The 27279-nt window shown below is 40.4% G+C and overlaps 1 protein-coding gene across 2 annotated transcripts in view; it reads left to right on the top strand.

Moving 5' to 3' along the window:
- Positions 1 to 27279, top strand: part of KCNH7 (potassium voltage-gated channel subfamily H member 7) — a 527395-nt gene that overhangs the window by 233739 nt on the left and 266377 nt on the right. For both annotated transcript variants that reach the window (XM_089660084.1, XM_089660093.1), the window contains exon 3: positions 26984 to 27139. In XM_089660084.1, coding sequence (XP_089516210.1) covers positions 26984 to 27139 — 156 coding nt within the window. The remainder of the gene's footprint in view (positions 1 to 26983; positions 27140 to 27279) is intronic.

The raw sequence follows: 27279 nt of genomic DNA, 5'->3' as shown, positions 1-27279 counted from the left end.
AAGCCAAGTCCAGGTGACAAAACACATCATACAGAGCTTAGAGGCATGTTGATACACACCTGATACTAAAGCCCCGTACACACAGACCGAATACCGGCCAGTATCAGCTGGTTCAACAGAAATCGGCTGACCATGTGTACCCTTCTGTCGAACAGGCATGCTGTGAGTGAAGACTGGTGTGTTCTAGCAGGCGGGGAGTTGGCGGTCAGCAGGTAGTTCGCTGTACTAACATCTGTGAGAACTAGCATCAAATGATAGAGTTTTTCCAACACACAGCCACTCGCTTTATTCCTATTTAAAGGCCTTTTAGCCTATTTTTCTTTAAAAGAAAGTTCCACAACATGCTTCCCACGCAAGGGTGTTCACCATCAAAACAAACAAAAATATTCAGCCTCTTGGTTCTCTTTATCATCCCTGCTGGTTAGCAATACCTCCATTTATATGGGTTTTCCAGACCACTGGCTAGTTCCAGCACACAGCGTTGGACTCCTTGTATGCACACAGCCTCCAAAATATGGCTTTTTACACACAGCTATCAGCCACTTGCACACAGCTCTGGCTTCCACCTCTCCTAGGTGGAGCTCCCCTGACTCCTGGGCAATGACCTCCTGTCTGCCGGGGTGGAGCCCAGAACCCTGATTAGGCCTCTCTACAAAAAGCCTGAACACACCTGTGCAATCAGTGTGCTGGCTGCTTTTAAAACATGGACCCAGGATTGGAGATTCCATCCCTCCCAAATCACTTAGAAATCTCCAGGCCACTGTTCCAAAAATGGGCTTTACAAACCAAAGAGGAAACTGATAAACCAGTTTCCTCTGCATTAAGAGAACTGCCTGGAGCCCCTCAACCTGTATGGTTGAGAATCCTGGGTTATAACCTTGATTTTCACCGTGGCAGGATACCGCACTGCCACACATCGTATACTTAGTACAGTGAGCTCCTCCCGAACTCTTCAGTTTTATCTCGTTCAGCCCACTGGGTTGAAGAAAAAAAACTGATAGTGTGTACCCAGCATATGGGAGGTATTGTAGACCAGAGATCGTACCTATGGTCTTTATATTAGGGAAGTGAAACTCGGTATACTCAATTACCCAATAGACACTTATGGCTTGCATGTTTTCTCGGGTGTTTTAACCTTGTTTTGTGTAGTAAGCTTATTACTCTATGAAAAGCCTCTTCTTTCTAGAGCATTGCATACCTAAATGTTGGTACAGGAGCATGCTGACCTCCCAGTGCGTTATCCATCTATACTGTGGTCGAGGCCATAGCAGGAAGCAGGTTAATTTCATGGATAAAAGAATATAAAGGGCATTTTATGTTTTTAGTTCTTTTTTATTAATTTCATATACCGGTTGTCAGGAATGGACTTGCCAGTGGTGGTGGGACTCACCTGCCTTGTGGGCTGCAGTACCAGGGCTGGCCAGCGAGTGCTCTCAGCAACCAGAGGCTCACTTCTACAATGAGCCATCACCTGAGGCTGATTGCAGCAGGTGTATTTAAGGAATGGCCAGGCCTGTGATCAGGGCCTTGGTGTAATGTTTCCCATGAGCCCCTGTACCTGCATCCTGTCTGCTTCCTGCTTGATTCCTGATTGTGCTTGATCCTGACTCTGAACTTCGCCTGTCCTGACCTCAGCTATTCCTGACCACTCTTCCGCTCTCTCCTGGTACCCTGTTTGCCCGTTTGCTACCGACCCGGCCTGCCCGACTTCGTTGATTTGTATATATGGTTATCTGTTGGAGTTTGGGTTGTTTGCACTGTGTTATGTTTACCTTGCACTGCGTTTGTGTTGTTTAGTCTTAATAAATTGTCTTATTTACACTATACCTGAAGCCTGCGTTTCCCTGTGTCAGTCCACACATTTCTGGTCATACCCGGATCCCTAACACCAGTACATTACATATAAAATATCAAAATGACTTATACAAGGAAACAATAAAAGACTCAACATGACACAGGAGTAAAGACATAAACAGATATACAAGAATATACATTCCCAAGAACCCCTAAACTCTTTTGCATAACAATACAGTTCATTCCCCTTACAAGGACAAGAAGAAAGGAAGATAACTCCAAAAATGTAAATACTTATTGGTACACTTAGGCTTATCCAAGAGAGTTCTTAAACCCACCAGGCCTTCATGCCTATGCCACATAACCTACTTACCTCTCCCTTACCCCCTCCTTCTCCCTCTCCAACAATCTCCCATCCTCCACCTTCATTCGTGTACATAACAGAATTATGAAGGGCATTTCGACATACCTTTACACAGGTGGTCATTCTAATGCAGTGAAATCCAGTCTGGTAGATGGTGGGATTGTACCTGGAGTACTGAGAGATACACAACTGTGGATTTATTTATGATTAAGGATTGCATATATGGATACAGACTATTGTTTCACATTTTATTTCTATGATTCACACATACACATTGTTGTTATTATGTTTGTTGCCATTTTCAGCCAGAGACAGTCAAAAAGCCATTTTTAGCAATGGCAGTTCAAAATTGTATGATAAACTCAGGGAGTCATCTGCCACCTCAGTTTTACTACACATCAGCAAGGGGAGAACACTTGCTTTTAAATGCAGACTACCCTGTGCTGATTTGTATTTTAATGAACAGATGCTATACCCAGTCAGCTGTGGTGTGACTACATCCTGGCATCCTGGCGAAGGCGGCACAATAATGAAGACTGTGGGGTTTCCCTCGTTTAGCTTACTTCTCCCTTCTCAGGTTAAAAAGGTCATGCACATGCAGGCTGGAACTGTAGGACATAAAAGATTTTGACAGTGAGTCATGAAACAGAGCCAGCAATCTATAAACAGATGGCTCGAAAATGCTGACAATACAAAGGAGCTGAATATGTAGAGAAATGAAATGTCATACGGCAGGCGAAGGAAAAGCAAAACGCTTCAGAAGGTAAAACCACTTAAGTGTGGAAATTTGTGAAGTGGAAAATATCATTGGGCTTGTTCACAAAACCTGAGCGAAACATTTCTATCTCGCTCTTCCTGTGTAGAAAAACTTGCTAGCAATGGGATTAGCACAGATTTGCCATGATTGTGCCAATTGTTATATACTAGGAGTTTAAAATCACAACCATCTACAGTACATAAATGGCTTAAAAATGCAGCTCCATTGTTAGATGATTTAGAGTATTTTCAGTGAGCACAAATTACAGGGACCCAGAGCAAAATGATAGCATTGGCCATTCTCTGCAGGACCTTTCATTTTGAGCTTTTGCCCAATGGTTTAAATTTCCTATTTGATACCACTATATGGCAAGGCATTAGTGTACATCTAGCCATCATGCCTCCATGAGCTTGTTGGACATCTAATCTCAAATCCATATACATAAGTATCTCTTTCTAAAACCATGACCTACTTTGAGGTTTTAACAGACTTCAGTCTTCTATGAAGGATTTTCATGATTTTAAGTGTGTCTCGGAACTGGATTTTTTAAAGGCCTTATCTTCTTAAAATGGTTTTGCAGTTATTGGTGAAACAAACACTGAGATGTCCTCTTCAGCTTGACAACTGCACCCTGCAACCGCATAGTGGTCTACAACCTATGGGCCCACAGTGCAGATGGGTCAAGCTGTCTTGCCTTGTGTCTTGATAAGTTTCTTCTGTGTGTCCTTTAGTCTGTCATTAAGGACCTTGAATTCTCCAGCTTGGGAGCCAAGCCTCACTCACTCTCACTTTGCAATCACTTTTACCGTTCATTAAGGTGTTTTCATTGGATAGTGGAATGGTCATTAGGTAGTTCTTAGCCTTAAATCTGTTGTGGATTGAAAATTATTGACATACTGTACAAAAGGGGAAGTGTAGGAACTAGAGTTCCTACCATATAAAGTTAGGGACACCAGTTCAAACATGTGTCCTAAGGAATTTGCAAAACCCATTTTTTCTTACAATTATTAATTACAAAACATGTCCTCCTTGATCTGTTGTGCTCTTTAAATAGACTGATCAACAATGTTAGTATCTGCATTCCCCTTTCCATTAATAGACGAGGCGGCAGCTTTAGGTGAATGTTGTCTGGTACCACCTGAGAAGGCCTTTAAATTATTAACTATAAGACAATCAAAGAAAACATAAGCCACTCCAGCATGGCCACTCAGGCACATCCACGGTAGCTTTAACGTGTTAACTGAATCCACTGACTTATATTTTTTTAATGGTTTTGCAAAGTTCATTTGTGTAAAAGGTCAGGAAAGAACAGCATCATGGCAGGTTGTTGACCATTTACATATGTTCGGGGAAGATAAGATATGTTGGCTGTCTTACATGGCTTCCATTACCTTTCTGACAGATGCTAATCAAGCTAAAGTATAAAGTTTTCATGGTGAACCTTGCAGTGTATTCCCAGTGAAGGAAGCACAACTGTCGTCCCTCATCTAACAGATGTCTTCAAGCACAGTGACCTGTAGGTAATTGTGTATTTACAGTTGATGTTCTAGTAGGTATTGTTTGTAGGCAAGCACTGCTCTTTGGGTTGCTTTTTTGCGATAGTGTATTTGGGGGCCAATGCTTGAGGGCACTAAGATTAAAGGGGGCTGGAAAAAGCCACAAAATTTTCAACACGTGAGAGAATGTTGAAAGGAGTCAGAAGGCTCTTTATAGTTAAGGAAACCTTCACTATCTCTGCATTCTGTTTGGTGTCCTGTACAACTAAAAAGTAGCTCTGCATATAAAACAGACTGCATGCTGCCAGCAATAGCAAAATTTAGCATTAACATTTACCAAAATTAATCTCGTGGCTCAAGGGGTGGAACGTGTACAAAAGGTCGTCTTTGTTCAAGTGTACATAGAGCAGCAAGATGCCTAAATATAGCTTCAGTCATTTCACTCATTAGACATGATGCTTTTTGGAGGTTCAGATGAAAAAATGCAAAAATGTATCATTTGCACACCATTGGTTTTTGACTGCAGATGGAATATTGGTGGTGCGTTGTGAACTGGTGGTTGCTTATTTACTGTGCTTGCTTATTACAACAAATACTAGTAGCTATTTGTGTGATTGCCTTTTCTTCTGTGCACAGAGCTGCAATTCAAATTATAACCATCCCCATAAATTTTTTTTTTTTTTAATATCTGGTTGATATCTCTATTTAAAAAATAATACTCCTATACATTTGTAAAGCTGGCTATACACTGTTCAAAATTAAGATGGATTAGCAAGTACTGGCTGAATATCAAGCAGTGTGTGGCCTCTGCAGCTTGACAAAAGTCAATTGTTTGGTCAACTTCAGTCAAGGGGGCATGCTGAAAAACTTTTATCAGCAGCCTCTGATCAGCGTATTCTGACAGCGGTGGCTTCTGCTGTCAGGGTACAATTTCTGTGCTGTGTGGATTCCTCCATCCACACATAGAAGCTGGCTAGCATAATTGGAAGGTATTTATTTAGTAGAACTGGGATGATAGAAATGAATTCCATGGCGCTTGTTTTCCAGCCTGCAAAATTTACTGGATGGTTGCTGCGAGTACTATCTTGATATTTCAGTATATTATATCATTCTATGTATGCTTGCACAAAAGAAAGAAAACTCAATGGGCATGGTATAAACCCTGCAGGTATGCATTAATGTGCTAGCATGTACCACTGTTTTGCTTTGTGTCTTTTAGGGTTCCTTGCGGTAAAATCAAGGAAGCATAAAAACCCTGTAGTGGTTAACTAAATAGAAATGCTGCACATAGGAAAAACAGTTCAAGACATACAATATGCATGCATACACACTAAGTATCTATACAATAGGAACATGCGAAGTTACTTATCTCAGGTTATAGCAGCTTCACAACATCTATAAGGAACCTGGACTCCCAGCTATTTAAGCTGTTTGCAGAAACTGGGTGCCAGTGCCATCCCCAGGTGAAGTTTCTTTTGACACAGAGCTTCCATGTTGTTATGTCATCATGGAGTCCTCCAGAACTACTAGTGCCTTCTTTGTTCAGCACATGGCTGTCTTCAAATTCTTTTCCCTCCCCCTACTTTCTGCCTATATCACTTCCTGTCCTGACCTTCATGAACCAGTCCAATGAATTCATTAGCATATGACTAGGGGAAGCCTAGCTTCGACTTATATTTATGCTATAAAAATAATTAAAATAGTCATAGCAACACGAGCACATTATGTCAGATTTGCCTATCAAAGGATATCCTTCAGTGGTGTGCTGTCAGTGCTCAGATGCCTCCATCTTCTTCTGGACTTCCTTCCAGTTTTGCGTTGTTCAACCATTTGAATGGCCAGCCCATGATGACGTCACTCCCTGCATGTGCATGGAGTCACCTTATCGCAGCATAGATTGGGTGCCATAAATGTACTCTGAGCTGTGCATGCACGACCCAGTGTACATTACCGCTGACAGGCAGAACCATTTATGACAGAAGAGACCACTAGGGGTCTTTCATTTTGACTTATGTTTAGTTTGTTTATTAATTTACACATATATTCAAAACTGTGCCATAATTTGTACTTACTTTTACAAAACCTAATACGGATTATTTAAATGGCCATGATTTCTAAGTTTAGCTCCTTCAACGGCTCCTAGAATCAGAAGTTTCCTGCCAAATCCATGTTTATTTTCATTGAATTCTGCAACTTTTTGTTAGCTGAATGTTTTCTCTATCAATGTACATTTAATTTTCTAGTCAGGAACCTAAAAAATATAAATAAATGCTGAGAGATGCAAAATGAAAAAAGTCTGTACATTGCAGTGAATAACCTTCTATCAGACAAGACAGCTCTATAGAACGTTATTCAGTCGTCTAAAGACTGCTATTCTCAGATGGAGAAAGCTATAGTGTTTATTTAATCAGTCTGAGCTGCACAGCCTATCCTACAGCAAAGCTATTTTTAGTAGTTGTGAAACAGTCCTAAATTGCTTATTTTCTGTTTACTAAAGTAATTTTGTTTGTTTCCATGGGAACAGTGGCAAGTGTCTTGGTGTAACGGTTTGGAGATATGGTTTGAAGGCACAATGGCTAAAAGCTATTTGATCACATACTGGCCCAAGTGAAGCACTGACAATGTAAAAGGGCGTTAAAGGGACTTTTACAGGTTTTAAAAATAAATCTGGAAATTGCATATTTTTTGGTTGGCTAACCTATAATAAATCCAATCCGGATAATTTTTTGGGGGAATAGAATACGGTTTTAAATAGAATAGAATTTTAAAGCATATGGTAAAGAAAAAAAAATAATGATAATTATTTCATATCTTTGCAATACATGCACATTTCCCCATGTTTTATCCTTTAAACATGCTTCAAGTAGGGAAAAATAACTGTTGATTTACCAAATTGTAGGAGTGTATTTATAAAACATTCTATCTAGCTATTCATCAGGCAAAGCTGCTTGTACATTCACCCTGTATGAATGAACACACAACCACTCATTAGGGATTTTTTTAATGTATAAGGCTGTGGCTGATGTGCAAATGGGGTAAAATCAAATTCACTTGATCCTCCCATCAACACACTCAGTGTTCATAGGGGAATGCCAAGCATTGTATTCTGGGGAAAAATATCATGCTTGATATCTACAGTTGCAAGAAAAAGTATGTGAACCCCTTGGGATTACGTGGAGTTTTGCATGAATTGGGCATAAAATGTGCTCTGAACGTCATTTAAGTCACAACAATAGAAGAACACAGTCTGCTGAACATAATACTACACAAACATTAGATGTTGCCATGGTTTAATTGCACATAACATGTAAGCATTCACAGTGCAGGGAGGAAAAAGTATGTGAACCTTTGGACTTAATAACTGGTTGACCCTCCTTTGGCAGCAATAACCTCAACCAAACATTTCCTGTAGTTGCAGATCAGACCTGCACAACGATCTGGAGTAATTTTGGACCACTCCTCTTCACATAACTGTTTCAGTGTAGCAATATTCTTTGGATGTCTGGTGTGAATCGCTCTCTTAAGGTCATGCCACAGCATTTCAATTGGGTTGAGGTCAGGACTGTGACTGGGCCACTCCAGAAGGCGAATTCTGTGCTGTTGCAGCCATTGTTTTGTTGAATTACTTGTATGCTTTGGGTCATTGTCCTGTTGCATCACGCATCCTCTGCGGAGCTTCAGTTGGCGGACAGATGGTCGTACGTTTTCCTGCAAAATGTCTTGATAAACTCTGGAATTAATTTTCCCATCAATGACAACAATCCGTCCAGGCCCTGAGGCAGCAAAGCAGCCCCAAACCATGATGCTCCCTCCGCCATGTTTTACAGTGGGGATGAGGTTTTGATGTTTGTGTGCTGTGCCTTTTTTTCTCCACACATAGTGTTGTGTGTTCTTCCCAAACAACTCAATCTTGGTTTCATCTGTCCACAGTATATTTTGCCAGTAGTGCTGTGCAACATCCATGTGCTCTTTTGCAAACTTCAAACGTGCTGCAATATTCTTTTTGGACAGCAATGGCTTCCTCCCTGGTGTCCTCCCATGTACTTCATTCTTGTTTAATGTTTTCCTTATTGTAGATATGTCAACAAAAATGTTAGCATGTGCCAGAGATTTCTGTAGGTCTTTAGCTGACACTCTGGGATTCTTCTTTACCTCATGCAGCATTCTGCGCTATGCTCTTGCAGTCATTTTTACAGGACAACCACGCCTAGGGAGAGTAGCAACAGTGCTAAACTTTCTCCATTTGTAGACAGTCTGTCTTACCGTGGACACATGAACATCAAGGCTTTTGGAGATACTTTTGTAACCTTTTCCAGCTTCATGCAAGTCAACAATTCTTGATCGTAGGTCTTCTGAGAGCTCTTTTCTGCGAGGCATGGTTCACATCAGACAGTGCTTCTTGAAACCAGTAAACCCAAAACAGGTGTGTGTTTTTTAAGGGCAGGACAGCTGTCAGCAACACATCCAATATCATCACACTGATTGGAGTCAAGGCTGGCTCACTCCTGGCTCCAATTAGCTCTGGGAGAAGTCATTAAGCTAGGGCCTCACATACTTTTTCCTCCCTGCACTGTGAATGTTTACATGTTATGTGCAATTAAACCATGGCAACATCTAATGTTTGTGTAGTATTATGTTCAGCAGACAGTGTTCTTCTATTGTTGTTACTTAAATGACGTTCAGAGCACATTTTATGCCCAATTCATGCAAAACTCCACGTAATCCCAAGGGGTTCACATACTTTTTCTTGCAACTGTATACTGATATGGACTGGGTAATGTGTTAGGAACGTAAGGATGCCCCATCGTTTGATGAAAATGATCAATCTACAGAGCACTGAATTCAAAGACACCCCAAAAATCAAAGTGAAAAAAATTATGCAGCAGGCTAGTCCATTTTGCTGAAATTTCATTGCAGCAACTCAAAATGGTACTCAGTAGTTTGTATAGTCCTTACGTGCTTGTTTGCATGCCTGACAATATCTGGGCATGCTCCTAATGAGACGACGGATGATGTCCTGGGATATTTCCTCCCAGATCTGGACAAGGGCATCACTGAGCTCCTAGACAGCCTGAGGTGCAACCTGTTGGCGTCGGTTGGACCGAAACATGATATCCAAGAGGTGTTCTATTGGATTTAGGTCAGGTGAGCATAGGGGCCATTCTGTGGTATCAATTCCTTCATCCTCCAGGAACTGCATGCATACTCTCACCACATGAGGCTGGGCATTGTCATGCACTAGGAGGAACCCAGGACCCATTGCACCAGTGTAGGGTCTGACAATGGATCCAAGGATTTCATCCCGATACCTATTTGCAGTCAGGGTACCATTGTCTAGCCTGTAGAGGTCTGTGCATCCTCCATGGATATGCCTTCTCACACCATCACTGACCCATCACCAATATGATCATGCTGAACGATGTTTCAGGCAGCATAATGTTCTCCACGGCTTCTCCGGATCCTTTCACATCTGTCACATGTGCTCAGGGTGAATCTGCTCTCATCTGTGAAAAGCACAGGGTGCCAGTGGCAGGCCTGCCAATTCTGGTGTTCAATGGCAAATGCCAATCGAGCTCTATGATGCCGGCAGTGAGTACAGGGCTCACTAGAGGACGTTGGGCCCTCAGGCCACCCTCATGAAGTCTGTTTCTGATTGTTTGGTCAGAGACATTCACACCAGTGGCCTGCTGGAGGTCATTTTGTAGGGCTCTGGCAGTGCTCATCCTGTTCCTCCTTGCACAAAGGAGTAGATATCAGTCCTGCTGATGGGTTAAGGACCTTCTATGGCCCTGTCCAGTTCTCCTAGAGTAACTGCCTATCTCCTGGAATCTCCTCCATACTCTTGGGACAGTGTTGGGAGACACAGCAAACCTTCTGGCAATGGCACATATTGATGTGCCATCCTGGAGGAGTTGGACTGCCTGTGCAACCTCTGTAGGGTCCAGGTATTGCCTCATGCTACCAGTAGTGACACTGACCCTAGCTAAATGCAAAACTATTGAAAAAAATGTCAGTGGCCTCCACCTGTAAAACCATTCCTGTTTTGGGGATCGTCTCATTGTTGCCCATCTAGTGCACCTGTTGTTAACTTCTTTAACACCAAAGCAGCTGAAACTGATTATCAACCCCCTCTGCTACTTAACTGACCAGATCAATATCCCAGGAGTTTAACTGACTTGATGCTATACTCTGATAAAAAAGTGTTCCTTTAATTTTTTGGAGCAGTGTATATTGTACATTCACATCAGTCCCGGCCCTCAGTGAGCTTACAATCTAATGTCCCTAACTCACATTCATACATATACATACTAGGGCCAATTAACCTACCAGCTTGTCTTTGGAGTATGCAAGGAAACTGGAGTATCTGAAGGAAACACACATAGGCACAGGAAGAACATGCAAACTCCAGGTAGGTAGTGCCATGGTTGGGATTTGAACTGATGATCCTAGTTGTGCGAGGCAAAAGTGCTGCCTATTTGTTGTAGGTTGAATGTTGTTGGATTATTGTCTCAGGCTTTTTTTATCTTTTATTCAAATGTTATTTGGCTATTGTTTATGCTATTTTTTAGTTGAATGTTGTTAGTCTATTGTGTTAAGCTAGTTTCTGTTCTGGTCGAAGGTTATTGGGCTATTGTTTTAAGCCATTTTCACTTTTTATCAAATGTTCTTAGGCTATTTTCTCTTAAGATTGAAAGTTCTTTCATTTTGACAGCTGTGTGGCTGGGGCATGTGTCCCCGAACACAGCCAGTGTGAGTTTGGGGGCACACACCCACACAGCTGTCAAAATGGGAACAGTGTCTGTGCCCATGCAGCTGCTGTGTCCCAATTGACATGAATGGGACTGCATGCATGGGGATGCTCAGAACACCTGTGCATCTTGTGCTGGCAAACACAGTCCATCGCACAACATGCACGTACATTAATATGCCTGTGTGAACGAGGCCAAAGGCACAAACAGCTTTGTAGCACCCTTTTAGATAGGTGCTAGGATTATGTACAGTTAGGATAGTATAGTTGTGTTTCTCTGCTTAACAGAGAAGCTGCTAGGTAAAATCAGTTTGGCATTCTGCTTAACAGAGTGCTGCAATTGATTAGACAGGTCTATTCATAATGCTCTGGTATTGTTTGAGTTTGTCTTGAGCTCTTCATGTCTTCTGGAAGCTATGAGAGCCTTCCAGAACATAGGCAGGAACTAGGCAAATGAACAGCATGAATATGGATACAGCCTGGCCAATTACAGGGGAGGGTGACCCCATTGCCTGCTGGGAGCTGGTATTCATGTTATGTGAGCACAAGGGCTCAGGGTCTTTCCTGGAGAGGATTACACCACGCCAGGCTGGAGGTAGGCTTGCGTAGCCTGGCACCTGCTACGTCCTGAGAGCCTGAAGCAAGAGAGAGTGACCCTGGTTCTTCAGTAAGCTGACTGAGTGGGGCTTTTTGCAAAAGATCAGTCTGGTATTACTGGAATGTCGCTTGGAAAATTAGAGGATGGCTACCATTCTGTCCTTGGCCCATATGAGTACAGACACTGAGAGTTCTTGGTGATACTGTGTGTGTACTTTGCTACCCATCTGGTGCTTTGTAGTCAGGGTGGGTCTGAGAAAAAGGGAACACTGGCCAGTGTTCTGAAGAGCTTGTCCAACTGTTGCTACTTCATAGGAATTTGATTTCTTCTGCTTTTGGACTGTCACAGTCTGCTGTAACTCTCTTGTACCTGAGAAGCTTTGCACTGCTACTACTACTATTGCTAAAGGGATTTTGCTCACTCCTAAACTGGTCCCCTCAACTGTAATTCTGGAGTACCCTACTAAATTCCCTATCCCCAGTTCTACAATAAAAACACAAAAACAACATCCCCTAGACTGATCATTAAAGACAACCAACGAAAGTGTGTGTGCACCTGGCCATAGAAAATACCTTGTGCCTAGCTGCAGGGCAAATATAGCAGAGACCTGGTCAAAAATACAAGCAGCTTCTACGGGGGTACTGCTACAGTGATAAAAAATATTGTAAGACGTTCAGTGGACATACATCAACAGGCTTTTGTTTGGGTTGTATAAAACATACTTGATGCAGGTTGAATGTAAAGCAAAAGGTCCACTGCACATCAGATACAGCCATCTATGGATTCTGATATCCAATATTTCTCAAACTGATGCTATCATCACATGCCCAAAGCCTGTCAGCACATACCCTATTGCTTTCTAGTTGGTGATGTTCTTACTGAAGATGGAATAGAGAGTTTGGTACATCTTCATCCCAAAGCTCCCATATAGTGGCAATCACAGAAGGACAGGTTCTCTATCCTACATCTAGCCCACGCTCCACTCTTTCGGTGACCAGCAACAGTCCTTTCTGCACACTGTATTTACACCAAGAATACAAACAAGTCCTCACTCAAAGCGATCCTCTGAGATAAACTTTATTGAAGAGTCAAGTCACCCATAAAATGGATACAGCTTATGTGTTTCATCCCATAACAGTTGTCAATAAAGTTTATCTTGGAGGATGACTTCGACTGCCAGCTTGCTTGTATTCTCTCCTGTAGTAAGTTATTATGTTTTTCTACAGAATAGTTCCAAGTGCTGGTTTATAATAGGACTCTGGGCCAGTGCATTAGTCACCAGGGTAAGACAAGGCAACGGAAAAATCAATCTTTTACTTTTTTATTATTCATAAATGACATCTTTTCCTTGTCTCCTTCTTGATATGTGAAGGTATGTCTGGCATCTGGGTGAGCAATAACTGCAAAAGAATAGTCTATAGATCAGATAACATTTAGCCTTCTTTGTAGGCTTCTGATTGGTGGCCTTATTGTAGTAGTGTATGTAAAGTGTAGTGTATGTAAAGTCAAAACTTTTTTTTTTTGTTAAGCTTTTTTTAGAGTGATGAAGGGATAAAAGGTAACTCTACCTTTAACACCATGACATCCATATTTAGGGTGTGGACCCCGACCCACAAAATGGTCCTCCCTCAGCATTCAGGGGTTCTTCTCCCCCACAGCAATTGTCAGATATGAAATTGGCCTGTCTGTGCAGGGATCCGCACAGTTGCATAATTAGTTCACAGATGGACTTGAAGTTCTCAGTGGAAAACCACACCTATAGTCCATTGACACTTTCTCCAGCTCTCCAACTGAAAGCCCATATCTTGGTACAGACAAAGAACTGGAGGAGGAGACTGCAGGAACCTGGCATTGATCCACTAAGCATGGTTGCAATGCTTTGACTGGTCAATTGTGAAAAAATAATAGCTGCAAATTTTTTTCCCCGATATATAAGCATTCATTATGTTTTTTTGCAAAAGGTGGAGTTGGGGGTTGATTTACTATTTAATACTGGCAACTTCAGTCACAGAGGCACCAGCCTCTGTGACTGGTGGTGGAGCGCGTGCCAGGATTTTTGGAAAGGGTCCAGCTGAACCTGTATGGATGAATCAGATCCAGTGAAGGTGTTAGAACCTGTGGATATCTGTTTCAAGTGCTGATAGACCACTCTTATCAATACCCTTTGGTAAGACGCTCTGAGGGTTAGTCAGTAAAACGGCATGGAGCAGTTTGGTGCAGCATAGAAACAGATCGGCTTCAAGATTTTGTCATCAAAGCTTATTTGAACAAGCTGAAGTAAGAAACTGATTGCCTACCATGCACAGCTGCACCAGATTTTGCACTCTCCAGTTTTAGTAAATACACCCCTCTGTTTACTCATTGTCAGTGGAAGAAGGATATCACCAAGTCTGTGTTTTTGAGCACCTTAAGAGATGGAATAGATACTTTTTGTGGACTTCCAGGTTTTTTTTTTTGTTAAAGCTTAATTGAACAAGCTGACGTTAGAAGCTGATTGACTACCATGCAAAGCTGCACCAAATTTTGCACTGCCCAGTTTTAGTAAATCAACCCCTTAATCTTTAAAGAGGAACTACACTGTATCTGAGCACCACAAACCAAAATGCTATTTAATTAATTTTTATTATTCAAAGCACTTTGAAAAATACCCCCCTAGCATTTCTGGCCATGGCTATTTTGAATGAAGGCAGATGATTCATGTAGCATTTACTTCCTGGAATCCATCTGCCCTTAGCTCAGGCATGCAGGCAGGAGGGTGTGCTTAGCTGAAAAAGCCCCTGCTCCCCTCCTGAAGACTCTTGGGATGTATGAAAGCATTTGTCTAGGCCAGGAAGTAACTGAAGAAAAGTTAAAAAAAAAACAATTAAGTATACTTTCCTATCTATTTCCTATCTATTCACTAATGCCAGCACCATAAGTAATAAAAATAGTCAATATTGATTGAGAGATTGACATTCCTGTTTGAGCTGGCCGTAGTTTGTTTTTTTGTCCAGCATTTGCAGGGAGGATGGACAAATTTCTGTGCCTGTTGTATTTTGACAACCCCGCCGGCTGTCAAAATACCTGAACAGCAGCAGTATCTGATTGGATGCATCCTCTTTTTGGCCAACAATTTTCTGCCTAGATCCTTCGATTTTTCATTTGGGGTATGTTGTGTGGGAGGCAGCCAACAGAGTCACCCATTGAGTGAATTTTGTATGATATCTTCTGAACAGTGTATGGCCAACTGTAGACTTTCTGTGATGTCATTTGTATCCCAGGGGCGGACTGACAACTCATGGGGCCCCCGGGCAATAGGGGATCATGGGGCCCCTGTGTCTTTGCCGAAACTCAAAAAAGCCTATACAAAAGGTACCAGGGGCATCTCATGGGGCCCCCTACTGACCCCGGGCCCTCGGGCAGTGCCCGAGTTTCCAAATGGTCAGTCCACCCCTGTTGTATCCATATACTTTAATAATAATGTAATAGTTGTTGACTGGGGAAGAGGCGTATGAAATAGCATCATAAACGTTTGCAGCTTACTTGACAGCCTTCATTTGTTGTCATACGTTATTAATGATACAGGTTTGAGGACTCATTAGGTCTCTTCTTCGGGCTTAAGGCCTGAGACTAAATGTTGCATCTGGACACAGCAGCACTGTGCTATTGGCACATACAAACTGGACAATTAGCAGTGACCAGTTTGTATGTGGCCAGAAATACTGAATGCCGTCCTTAAAGCAGAACTCTGGGTAAAACCTTCTTTACATGTCCTTGTTGCTGATTTCCTACCCTCACTGAATATGTCACCCATCTTCTGGTTCACTCAGTAGTTGCTCTGATGACCAGTGGCTAGACATGTGCAAAATGAAAACATTTGTTTTGTTTTGTTATTTGACTAATTTAATTTCGTTTGATTAGTAAAATTGGTTTAATTTGTTTTTCGGGAATACGTTTCATTTATTCGAATTCGACCAAATTCGAAATTTTGAACGAATTCGAAAATAATTTTAATGAATTTCAAAAATAATTCCAACAGATTCGAAAACAATTATAATGGATTCGATAATAATTATAACGTTACAATTCCACAATCCATATGTGTTTTTGATGGTATATGGGCTATATGAAGAGTTGCATGACCATATTGGAAATTTTCTATTTCAGCAAACTTTTCACAGTGCCTTTGTTGATCACTGCTCACGTCACCATAGCGCAGCTCACAATTTTTTGCAAAGTATTTTACTCTTTTCTAATCTATTCTATTCTTTTATATTCTATTCTAATATATGTTCAAATAAGTTTAAATAATTTAATAATTTTAATAAATTCGAAAATAATTCCAACAGATTCAAAAACAATTCTAATGGATTAGATAATAATTCTAACATATTCTATTCTAATGTATGTTCAAATTGAAATTCATTCAATTCAAAGTTCGAATTTCGGAAGGCAGTTATATTCTTTCTCTTTTATTCTATTCTGTTGTTATTCTATACTGTTCTATTCTTTGATTCTCTATTCTTATCTTTTCTATTCTATTCTTTCATTTTCTATTCCAATCTAATTTTTTCTATTCTATTCTAATTGATTCTATTCTATTCTTTGATTTTCTATTCTAAACTTTTCTGTTTTATTCTAATTGATTCTATTCTTTTCTATTAGTCATTTGTGTTCTTTTCTATTCTATTCCTCGGTTTTCTATTCTAATATTTTCTATTCTATTCTAATGGATTCTATTCTTTTCTATTCCTTTATTTTCTATTCTATTTTGTTCTATTTTACTCTATTATTTTCTATTGCGTTCTTTTCTATTCTTTTATTTTCTATTCTGTTATTTTGTCCTCTTCTTTTCTATTCTATTATTTTCTATTTCTTTATTTTCTATTCTTCTATTTTATTCTATTCTTGTTTTCAATTTCAAATTTGTTTTTGAATTCAAATTGATTCGAATTTTGGCCAAACTTTGTTTTGTTATTTCAACTTCATTTAAATTCGTTACTGTTATAATTCAGAATTCGGATATATCTGAATCTTCGAATAACAGAAAAGTCATCCGAATTTAATTTGGAATGAAACGAACTTCACATGTCTACCAGTGACTGATTTGTCTCCTATTCTCCAAGCCATTTGGTCTTGGCTCATCTTTTCTGTTGTTCTTTCTCCAGGAAGCAGTGATGTAATTCAGCCCCACTTGCCGTGGTGAGCAGGCCGAGACTCTCAGACATATTCAGCATGTAACAGCCTAGTGTACCCGCCCACATTCACTACAATTCCTTGTGGTTGATGGGAACTGTAGTTTCCTTTTACTGCAGAGAGAGGAGAGGATATGATGTAATCCTGCTGTTACACCTCCTCCTTGGCAGAGCGGATGCTGTTATCTTTTGAATTACAGAGATGAAGTCATGAAAATTCAATTAGACTTTTCTCTTAAATGGTTTGGATTTTCAAACTTTTATTAACTGTTTAGTGTTTTGTGTAGGGTGGGGGAATTATTATTATTAATATAATACAGAATTTATATAGCACCAACATTGCTTTACATAATGAAGGCAGTTATTACAGTTACAATACAATTTGGTACAAGAGGAATTAGAGGGCCCTGCTCATTAGAGCTTACAATCTAAGAGATGGTACTAGTGGGTGATTTTTTTTTTTTTACCTATCCTGGACTTCTTTAATGCTTGGGGCTGGTCAGAGTCTCTAGTAACTGTTTGGATGAGCAGTTATATGTGAATGGCTCTGGTACCAGTCATTGATTTGTATAGGGTACAAATCAGGCCTTGCTGCTGCTGTCTGGGGTGAGTCACATATACTTGGGTTGACTTGCAAAAGGCAAATAGGCTGTTCACTTTGCAGTTGAAGTTACATTTTTCCGCAGAGCTTAGCGAATGTTGTAAAAACAATTCACTTTGCAAAGAATAACCAATCACATGCAAGGAAAATTTAAAAAGCATTTTTGCTTTAGGCTCCATATACACTGCAGCTGATAAACTCACATTTAGGAGCTTTTCTGCATTTCAGCAGCCCTTGAACTCTCCTTAGTGTTTTCCTATGTGTCCATGTACACATAGTCGTTTACAGGTAGTTGAGTATACAGCCGTTTTTTTGAACGCACCAAACTTGCGTTCAGGAGTAGATTTTATCAGCGTTACAAATGCCAAACGCTTGCAAACACGTGTAAACGCGGCTAACCACGTTTAGAAGCATTTGTGTTTGGAAAACATTTTTAACTCTTCCGTTTCCAGATGCTGTCCAGGGCCTTTTTTCATCATGAAAAATGCATGCAAGGCATCTTCCCGGGACTCAAATGGACCTGATACACCATACTGTGAGGTTTCGCATGAAAGAAAATATGTTAGAAACTGCTGCAATCATTTCTGCACAGAAAAGAGCTGGAACACATCCAAACACCCCCCCCCCCCAAAAAAAAAAAAGACAGCTAATCTCAACAAATACTGCTCTCTGTGCTTCTGCTTTCTCTATTTCTCTCAAAATCTCTGAAATGGTTAATTTTTTACTGTTTTTCAGTGCATTCTGGGCATTTTGGAAGGTCTCCTGAGGTTTCATTTTAAAACGCTTTTAAAAACTCTTCTAAACGCAAACGCTCATAAACGCGCATAAACGCGGTATGCAAACACGGGTAAACAAACACTTTTTAACCTACGTTTTTCAGCAGTCAGTTTCCATCATTCAGAAGTGTCCCGTGTACATGGATTCTTAGCTATGGGAAAATGTCCAAGGCACAGTGCAACTTCCCTTGCAAAGTAAACCGTCTATTTGCCTGTAGTAAATCCACCCAATGTGTACATGGGGATAGTTCCTGTGCTGGCAAAAATGATTGGTTCTCGTCGGCAGCTACCCATGTAAATGGGCCCTAATATCATTTTGATAGTTCTGAAACCTGCATATTTATACACCGTTACAAGAAGGGGCAATAAAATAACAATCATTAATAACTTAGTATTCTGCTGCTGCTGCTGCTGAAGTAGCATAATAATATGCATATACTCAGGACAGCTCCCATTTTACCGACCTAATCCTTTTCTTCTGCATCAAAGGGGTTGATTTACTAAAGGCAAGTAGGCTGTTCACTTTGCAAGGGAATTTTCACTTAGCTTAGTGAATGAGGTGAAACTCTGCTGACTTCCATCATCCAATCATGTGCCAGCAAAAATTCTGTTTTGTTTATTTCCTTTGCATGTGATTGGGTATTCTTTTCAAAATTAATTTCCACCATTATCAATAAGGCTCCGTTCACATGCGTTTTTTAGTGATTTTTTCAGAAACACACTACAGTACATTTAACAAGGTTTCATATGGAACATGTTCACATCTATGCTTTTTTTGAGCTGCTGCTTTTTTTGGAAAGGGTCAGGGACTTTTTTAAAAGCAAAAAGCAGCACTTTTGGTACAATAGAGTTCAGTGGAGAATCTGCTGAAATGCACGGTAGTGTGGTTTTGCATTTTAAGTCCTCATGCACACTGGATGTTTTTACAGATGCTGTTTTTGGCTTCTGGCATTTTTTTCTACAGCCACTAAACTCCGCAGCATATTATCCTATGTGTTCATGCACACATAGGCTTTAATCAGCGTTTTTTGGCAGGAGCGTTTTCTGGCTGAACTAGTGTGTTTGAAGAGGATTTTTTTAGCTGCAAAAACACACAAAAAAATGGCTATCTGGCGTTTATGAGCGTTTTTGAGCCTGAAAATTTTATGGGAGTATAGCTTTGCTAGCAAAAAAAAGGCAAATGCTGAAAAACCCTAAAAAAAAGCTGAAAAAAATCTAATGCAAAAACTCTAAAAAATGCAAGATTAAAACATTTTTATTGCAGCATTCTACAGCTAACGCTACTGCCGGTTTTATAACGTCTAGTGTGCAGGAAGCCTTATTCTGCCCAGCAAAAAAAAATTCCACTGTAAAAAAAAAAGGGATGAACAAAATGAAAAATGCAGTAAAAAAATATTAAAACCGTGTCTAAAACGTGTAGAATAAAGCCAAACAAACTGAAAAGCACTGCAAAACGGACAAAAAGTAAACTGCATAGGTGTGACTGGAGCCTTAGGCTAGGCTCACATAGATGTGGGTGAAAATCTGTGCAGCCGCACCACCCGCACAGAGAAATGCAGACCTGCAGGTGGGTGCCATTAATTCTAATGGCACGCCGCCCGCACTGGAAAATGCAACCGTACTGGGAACCGAGGTTTTTAGAAGAAGTGCAGGGACTTCTCTGTGTGTCATGTGGCACAAGAGTCCATTCAAATGAATGGGCTGTCGTGCCCGTGCAAAATGCGGCCCGCACGGCTGCATATATGTGAATCGGGGCTTAATGAAAATTCTCTTGCAAAGTGAAGTGCCTATTTGCCTTTCGTAAATCAAGTCTATTATAGAATGTCAGGTCTACTTTAGGCTTTTTTTTTTTTTTGCTATCCCAGCAGCAATAGTCATTGTCTTAGTTTCTTCTGATAATTATGGCACAGTTCTGTTTTGCAGATTGTTTCCCAGCGTCAGCACTAACCTCATTATAGAGTTGGGTTTTTATAGAATATAATGCAAGATCAGTTTGCTGTGGCCAAGAAGTAAAGTTTCTAGTTTTACTGTATTAAGTCACATTACATTAGTCTGAAACAGACAGAATTGCTGAATCGGGTATTTAGGGAAGTCTGCAAAGATCAAGCGTACTTTACAAAACTTATTCTATTTTTTTATTCTTAAAAAAGTGCGTGGCGTAAGCTGCTTAAAATCTAACAAACGGAATGTATTATGTTTATTTGCGCAATGTAAGTTTTACTGTATTATATAATGCAGCAGGATTGCTGCCAAAATATTTATTTCACAAAGATATTATTAATATTATTATTTCACAAAAATAATTGCAACAAAAGTATCTGTACGGGTTTGAAGAAGGAATAAGGGTAAGTTCACACTTTGGCAGGTGGTTGCCAGCATGTAAATTGCGCGTACATCCGCTCCTGCAGCCAAAATGCGCTGCTCTTTTGCAGACTCATGGGGTGCCATAAAGAATGAATCTGAAAACACAGTGCATTTTCGAGGGCTAGATATCACATGGTGCAAAAGCTCCATTCGATTTCTGTGTAGCTGCACTTTTAATAAGGTGCAGGGCCTTTTCCTGTGTTTTCCCGCAGGTATCGCAGTCCATTCAAATGCATGGTCTGCATTGCCTGCGCAAATACAAGCCGCACAAAATGCAACAGTGTGAACCTAGCCTTAACATTTATCTAAATCAAAGTACAATAATGTTGCAGTTTACCAGTCTTTAGATGTGGTGGCTGCATTAGTTTTTTTTTCTTTTTTTTAGGTTTTTTCCTTTTATTTTCATGATCCTATCAGTAGCATACTTTTCCAGGGTGACAACTCTTTCTCACTAGAGAAGCAGTTTTGTCACCCAAGGAGAGGAATTGTGTTAGGATATCCTCATCTCAATACATTGAAGGAGATGTTCTGTAGTCCACTGAGAGACCTGGTCATAGTTTTATCTGATACTTTCCTGTACATTCTGTCTGTGTGGCACTAGATTTCTGTCAGGGTCAACAGATATGTTTTACACATATTTAACAAATATAACAAACCACTTTATAGTTAAAGCAGTAAACTCAAAAGCAAACATTTCTTATATTGCAGCTTACCAATTCTTAAATATGATGGCTGCATTAGTTTTCTTTTTTTACTGCATTAGCAACATTGAAGCAACATGCAGCTGGCAATGTAAAGTGAGTAAATAGGTGTATAACCACCTCCACCCCAAAATTCCTCAAAAAGTCATACTTTCTCCCCAGAAAGTGCAATAATTAAATATTATAACCTTTTTGTGATAGAATTACATAAACATAACAATATTCAAATTACATAATAATATCATAAATACTCAAAAGAAAAACAAAAAAGTCCAATAAAAAAATGTGTCTCAATAAAAAAGTGTCTCAATCAAAAACAATAATGTCCAAAAAAAAGGTCCCAAATTTTCAAACTTTATCATCCAGTAGGAAGAAATCCCATTTCATCCCGTGGTACCTCAAAAAATAAAAAATGAATAATCTAGTGCATTACCTTTGTAAAACAATATATATTCACTCAGTGCAAAAAAACACAAAAATTGTGCAAAAACTATATATATATATATATATATCTCGTGCATATATGGATTAACTGTGACCACTCCGTGAACACTGCAACACTGTGTATCCACCAACACCAATAGTATTACATACTATTACACACCCCTAAGGGGTGTGACGTCGAGACGCACGCACGCAGACCGGAAGTGTCGCCGCGGCCATTTTGTGGGTTGTTTACACATGGCTTACTGCATTTGTTTGGCAGAACTCGCATAGGAACCATGTTAGGAGCTGGATATGTGGAATTTTAATGTAAGTGGCTATTAAAATCTTTTTACCTATACCTTGAACATGAGCCTTGAGACCCTTCTTGTCTTTTGAGGACCTTGGAAAAATTTCTTTGGAGAGGAAATAGAAGATCTCTGATTGGATGCGGATTATATTGATACAGAGGGTAATAGTATGTAATACTATTGGTGTTGGTGGATACACAGTGTTGCAGTGTTCACGGAGTGGTCACAGTTAATCCATATATGCACGAGATATATATATATATATATAGTTTTTGCACAATTTTTGTGTTTTTTTGCACTGAGTGAAAAAAAAGCTGAAAAAAAACGTAAAACGTAGCAAAAACGTGCGTGTAAAAATGCAAAGCACGATGCAAAAAGCTGATCAAAAGAAAAAATCATAGGTGTGAACCAAGCCTTACATCTAATACTTCCCTTAATCCCAGACAGGGGCAGACTGACCATTTGGAAACTCGGGCACTGCCCGAGGGCCCGGAGTCAGTAGGGGGCCCCATGAGATGCCCCTGGTACCTTTTTCATAGGCTTTTTTGAGTTTGGGCAAGGACACAGGGGCCCCATGATCCCCTATTGCCCAGGAGCCCCATGAATTGTCAGTCCACCCCTGATCCCAGATTAACAATGCTGCTGTCCAAATGTATGGCCCATGCTCCTTCATCCAGAGTGGGGGCACTCTAATACAGGAGTTGTGTTACTGGCTAGATCACCAGGTGAAAACAGAGGGAAAAAGCCTAAAAAAGAAAACAAATGCAGCCACCACATCTAATGATTAGCAGGCTGCAATATATTACATTTTTGGTTTTGGATTTAAAGCCGCTATAAAGTATATCTAAACTCTAACAACAAACTTCTCCTATTTGCCGCATTCTGAACCAGTAAATATAATATTGAAAGAATTTTGTTATATCTGTTTGATAAGTACAAAAAATATTTTTGCTGATCATGCCAAATATCATTTGAGCTGATACTGTCATGTGCTTTCCGACTCTGCGGAACTCTGACTCTGTTATCAAATAGCATTGTTCCCAAATGTAGGACGAAGAACACCCCCTATATAATGGAGAGGAATAGGTGTTCTGTGGTCCTAACAAACATCCTGCCTGTCATTGCTTTGATTGGGGAGGAATGGGAATTCACTACTGGGTTTTCAGAGAGCAGTATAATTCATATTAAGAATCAATGCCATCTGTGTCCCGTTGCAGGGATGTTCCTTCACTTCCGGTCTTGTAGACACAACAGGAATAGGAGGAAATGTTTATTTTATTTAGTACTCTTTGTATTTGTATTTTCCCCCTTACCTGTGTACTGTTGCTTTAAATGTTTTAGTGTTAAATTTTTTACTCTTTGCTCTATTCTTTTTGTTTAAAATATATCAATATGAAGGCTAAATTGGGGCTGTTTTTTGGCACCAGAACAACTCAGGAATTAATAAAAGGAGTTTCTTTAACCATCATAAGTAATTTTAAGCCCATTAAACCCCTAGACCAGTGGTGGCGAACCTATGGCACGCATGCTGCAGTGGGCACGCAGAGCCCTCTCTGTCGGCACGGAAGCCAAGTCGCCCCAGCATTGCTCCAGCAGCCGAACATCGGATAACATCGCACATAGGGGCCATTCGCATGCTCGGAAAGGAGTTTCGGCACCAGGCGATGATGTCACGAGCTGCGACTCATTTGCCGTGGCTCATCCAAGCTTTCGTATGGCCAGTCAGTGCGCTGCCAAGGATATATATATATATTGGATTGGCTGTGAGTTTTAATACATTTGTTTTTATTAACACAAGATTTTAGCTTGTGCTGATGGTCAGTGGAACTTTGCCCCCTTGTGCTGGTGGTCAGTGGAACTTTGTCCCCTTGTGCTGGTTGTCAGTTGAACTTTGCCCCTTGTGCTGATGGTCAGTGGAACTTTGCCCCCCTTGTGCTGGTGGTCAGTGGAACTTTGCCCCCTTGTGCTGGTGGTCAGTGGAACTTTACCCACTTGTGCTGGTGGTCAGTGGAACTTTGCCCCCATGTGCTGGTGGTCAGTGGAACTTTGCCCCTTTGTGCTGGTGGTCAGTGGAACTTTGCCCCCTTGTGCTGATGGTCAGTGGAACTTTACCCCCTTGTGCTGATGGTCAGTGGAACTTTGCCCCCTTGTATTGGTGGTCAGTGGAAAGTTGCCCCCTTGTGCTGGTGGTCAGTGGAACTTTGCCCCCTTGTGCTGGTGGTCAGTGGAACTTTACCCACTTGTGCTGGTGGTCAGTGGAACTTTGCCCCCATGTGCTGGTGGTCAGTGGAACTTTGCCCCTTTGTGCTGGTGGTCAGTGGAAGTTTGCCCCCTTGTGCTGATGGTCAGTGGAACTTTACCCCCTTGTGCTGATGGTCAGTGGAACTTTGCCCCCTTGTACTGGTGGTCAGTGGAAAGTTGCCCCCTTGTGCTGGTGGTCAGTGGAAGCTCTGTTATTGTGTTTTTAAGTGTTGGCACTTTGCGATAAATACGTGAGTTTTGGGTTGCAGTTTGGGCACTCAGTCTCGAAAAGGTTCGCCATCACTGCCCTAGACCGATTCTGTTGCCAATTTGAACTTGCCAATAAAAGCTGACCCTTAAAGGAAAAAATATAAATTTAGCTCTCCTGCAGCATGCACCACCAAATTATGCTCCAGTGAAGAGAAATTTGGACCCTAAAGTTTCTTCAAAACTGACACTTCTGGTGGTATCAATCTCCTGGTCCTCTACTGTGTAATACATCACTTTGACCACCAACATCACTACTGTGTCCTGCTTAGTTTGGCAGCAGTCTCTTTAAAAACAACCAAAACCAAAAAACTTTGCTTTACTTTTTGACTCCAATGCTTTTTACCAAAATGGGTAAATTTCACCTATCTCTAGCCGGAAGTGTGACACCAGTAGAACATGGCTATTTACACAGTTTATTTGCTACTCAATTCTGTGTTATCTGGACTTTGGTGTTCTCTAAGAATCTTCCTGTTCCCATCAGAAAATTTCACAATGGCTGCCACTAAGTATTTCTGGATAATAAAATGTGTGAAATTCTTTCACTCAAAACTGGGACTTCAAATGTTCAATGTATAAGCACTAATCAATATGAGGGGATTAAGCGTTGTACATGAAAAGACTGAAGTAAGCTAAAGAAGCTTTAATCAAGGATAACTTTTGATAAATTATTTTAACTTTCCGGTAATGATCTATGCAAATTTGAAAGCCTACAGCAACTCAGCTAAATTGAGGACTATAATAATTAAAGGTATATTATTTGTAAGGTTTTAGTGCACATAACTGGCCTATTTTGAGCTGATTTGTCTTTGTTTGTAATACCTTTGAAAACTTTTTAGTAATTCTTATTTTAATATTCTTTAAATAACGCTCTAAAGTTTTTTGTTCTCTCAGCTATAAAAAAAATTACTTTAATGAAAAATACAGCAGTATCTCCTTTTCTTAAATATCTTGACTATTCCGATGCAGAATCACCGTAGTTTGGTGCAGAGGTAGCTAAAACTTGTGGTTGTACCTCCTAACCGTGAGATGAAGAGGAGATGCTTGATATTGAAATATTTATTTACTGCCAATCAGAAGACTTTACAGTGCCCCATTCCTGATCATAGTTTCATCCATTGATACCTCTATATCCAGGCAACAAACATAAAAAAAGGAAACACAAATAGACAAAATCACTGTTCGGTACATAAAGGAAGTTTTGTTCCGTTCAACTCAGCAGGCTGAATGGAAACAAATTCACAGATCGCTGTAGTTTCAGCAGCGATCTACCCCCTGAGCGATTGTGTTCTGATAGAGGGATGCCCCCCTTCCCCCCTCCGCCACAACACACTCATCAGCACTGGCAGCCATTGGCTTCTGTCAGAGAAGGAGCTGTACACGAGCCGAAAGTCAGCCGGTTCCTACCGAACCAACTATTTTCGGGCATTTTTTTCTCGTATGTACCCAGCTTTAATGTGATAGTAAGGGCTCAGTCTAACTATTCTTAAAAACATTCCTTCCCCTTTCTCCTGTCTATTCTTCATGCCCTTTACAAAAAGGATCTGTGTACTTACCTTCTTTTAATCCAGTACGGTCACATGACTGAGCAGCTTCAGATCCCCCATGTAAGGGAGCATTTGATAATGGCTTTGAGCTCCTGGAGCTGTCACGTCACCCATAGGCTCCCATGGCTCAGCTGTTGTCAGCACTCTGCTGCAGAAGATGCTCTCTTATACGGAGGAGCATGAGAGGTTGGACCACATGACTAGACTGGACCAGAATAAAATAGGTAAATATACAGATCTCTTTTATACAGGCTATGCAGGATAGATAGAAGGAGGGAAAAGTGCATATTTTAAAGAATTGATGGGACTAGCCTTATCTTTCACTTTAAATTTATTAATGTTTTAAAACTTAAAGATCACCCAAATTACTTTTGTTCCTGAAAAACAATTAATAAACCAGTGGAGCCATAAGTATTCTTTGTAGAATAATCTGCACTAGCTTGGGTGATGTGTTTCACTCCTAACCTAAACATTTTTCACCCACTTTCCTCTGCTAGTGAGAGTTCCATTTGTTGCTGCTGTGGTTCTCATAGATTTGTCTTGGGACTGCTTTTGTGAATTGTCTCTGTAATAAATTGCCTCCCTTTGCCCCCCTACAAAGCCATAGTTGTCCTCATGAAGCAGGACTTTCCATGTGTTTACTCTACATTATGAATGATCCATCAGTGAAGAGTGACACCATCACTTGGCTGTGCCATAGTGGTGGCAGCAGGGCAGATGGGGCAATTCTTGAAGAAATATTTAACCAGGGCATTCCTTAAAAGTTATAAGAATGAAACTGAAATATCTCAGAGCTAACTGTAAATTATCTTCTCTTTCAGGTTCAACGTTCATTTGCAGTACCCATGTTATTCCTGTAAAGAACCAGGAAGGTGTAGCCATGATGTTCATCATTAATTTTGATTGCGTCTCAAAGCTTGATAGTCCTAGCTCCCCGGATAAGTTAAGCCAAATTCTTCCACTGAAGACAGAAAACCGTAAGTAGATCTCAGAATGCTCATTACTAATGTGGGTTTTCAGTCTGGAAATCTTTACAGATTTATTAAACAACATAAAGAAAACATGAATAACAAAATAAAGAAAACCTATAAAGAGATACCTATGCTGATCTCCCAAA

The sequence above is a fragment of the Staurois parvus genome, unplaced genomic scaffold (genome assembly GCF_062004578.1).
Source record: "Staurois parvus isolate SC_StPar_1 unplaced genomic scaffold, SC_StPar_1.0 ptg000031l, whole genome shotgun sequence".
Classification (NCBI taxonomy): Eukaryota; Metazoa; Chordata; class Amphibia; order Anura; family Ranidae; genus Staurois; species Staurois parvus.
The sequence above is the reverse complement of the archived record's forward strand: the minus strand, read 5'-3'. Positions and strand labels throughout refer to the sequence as shown.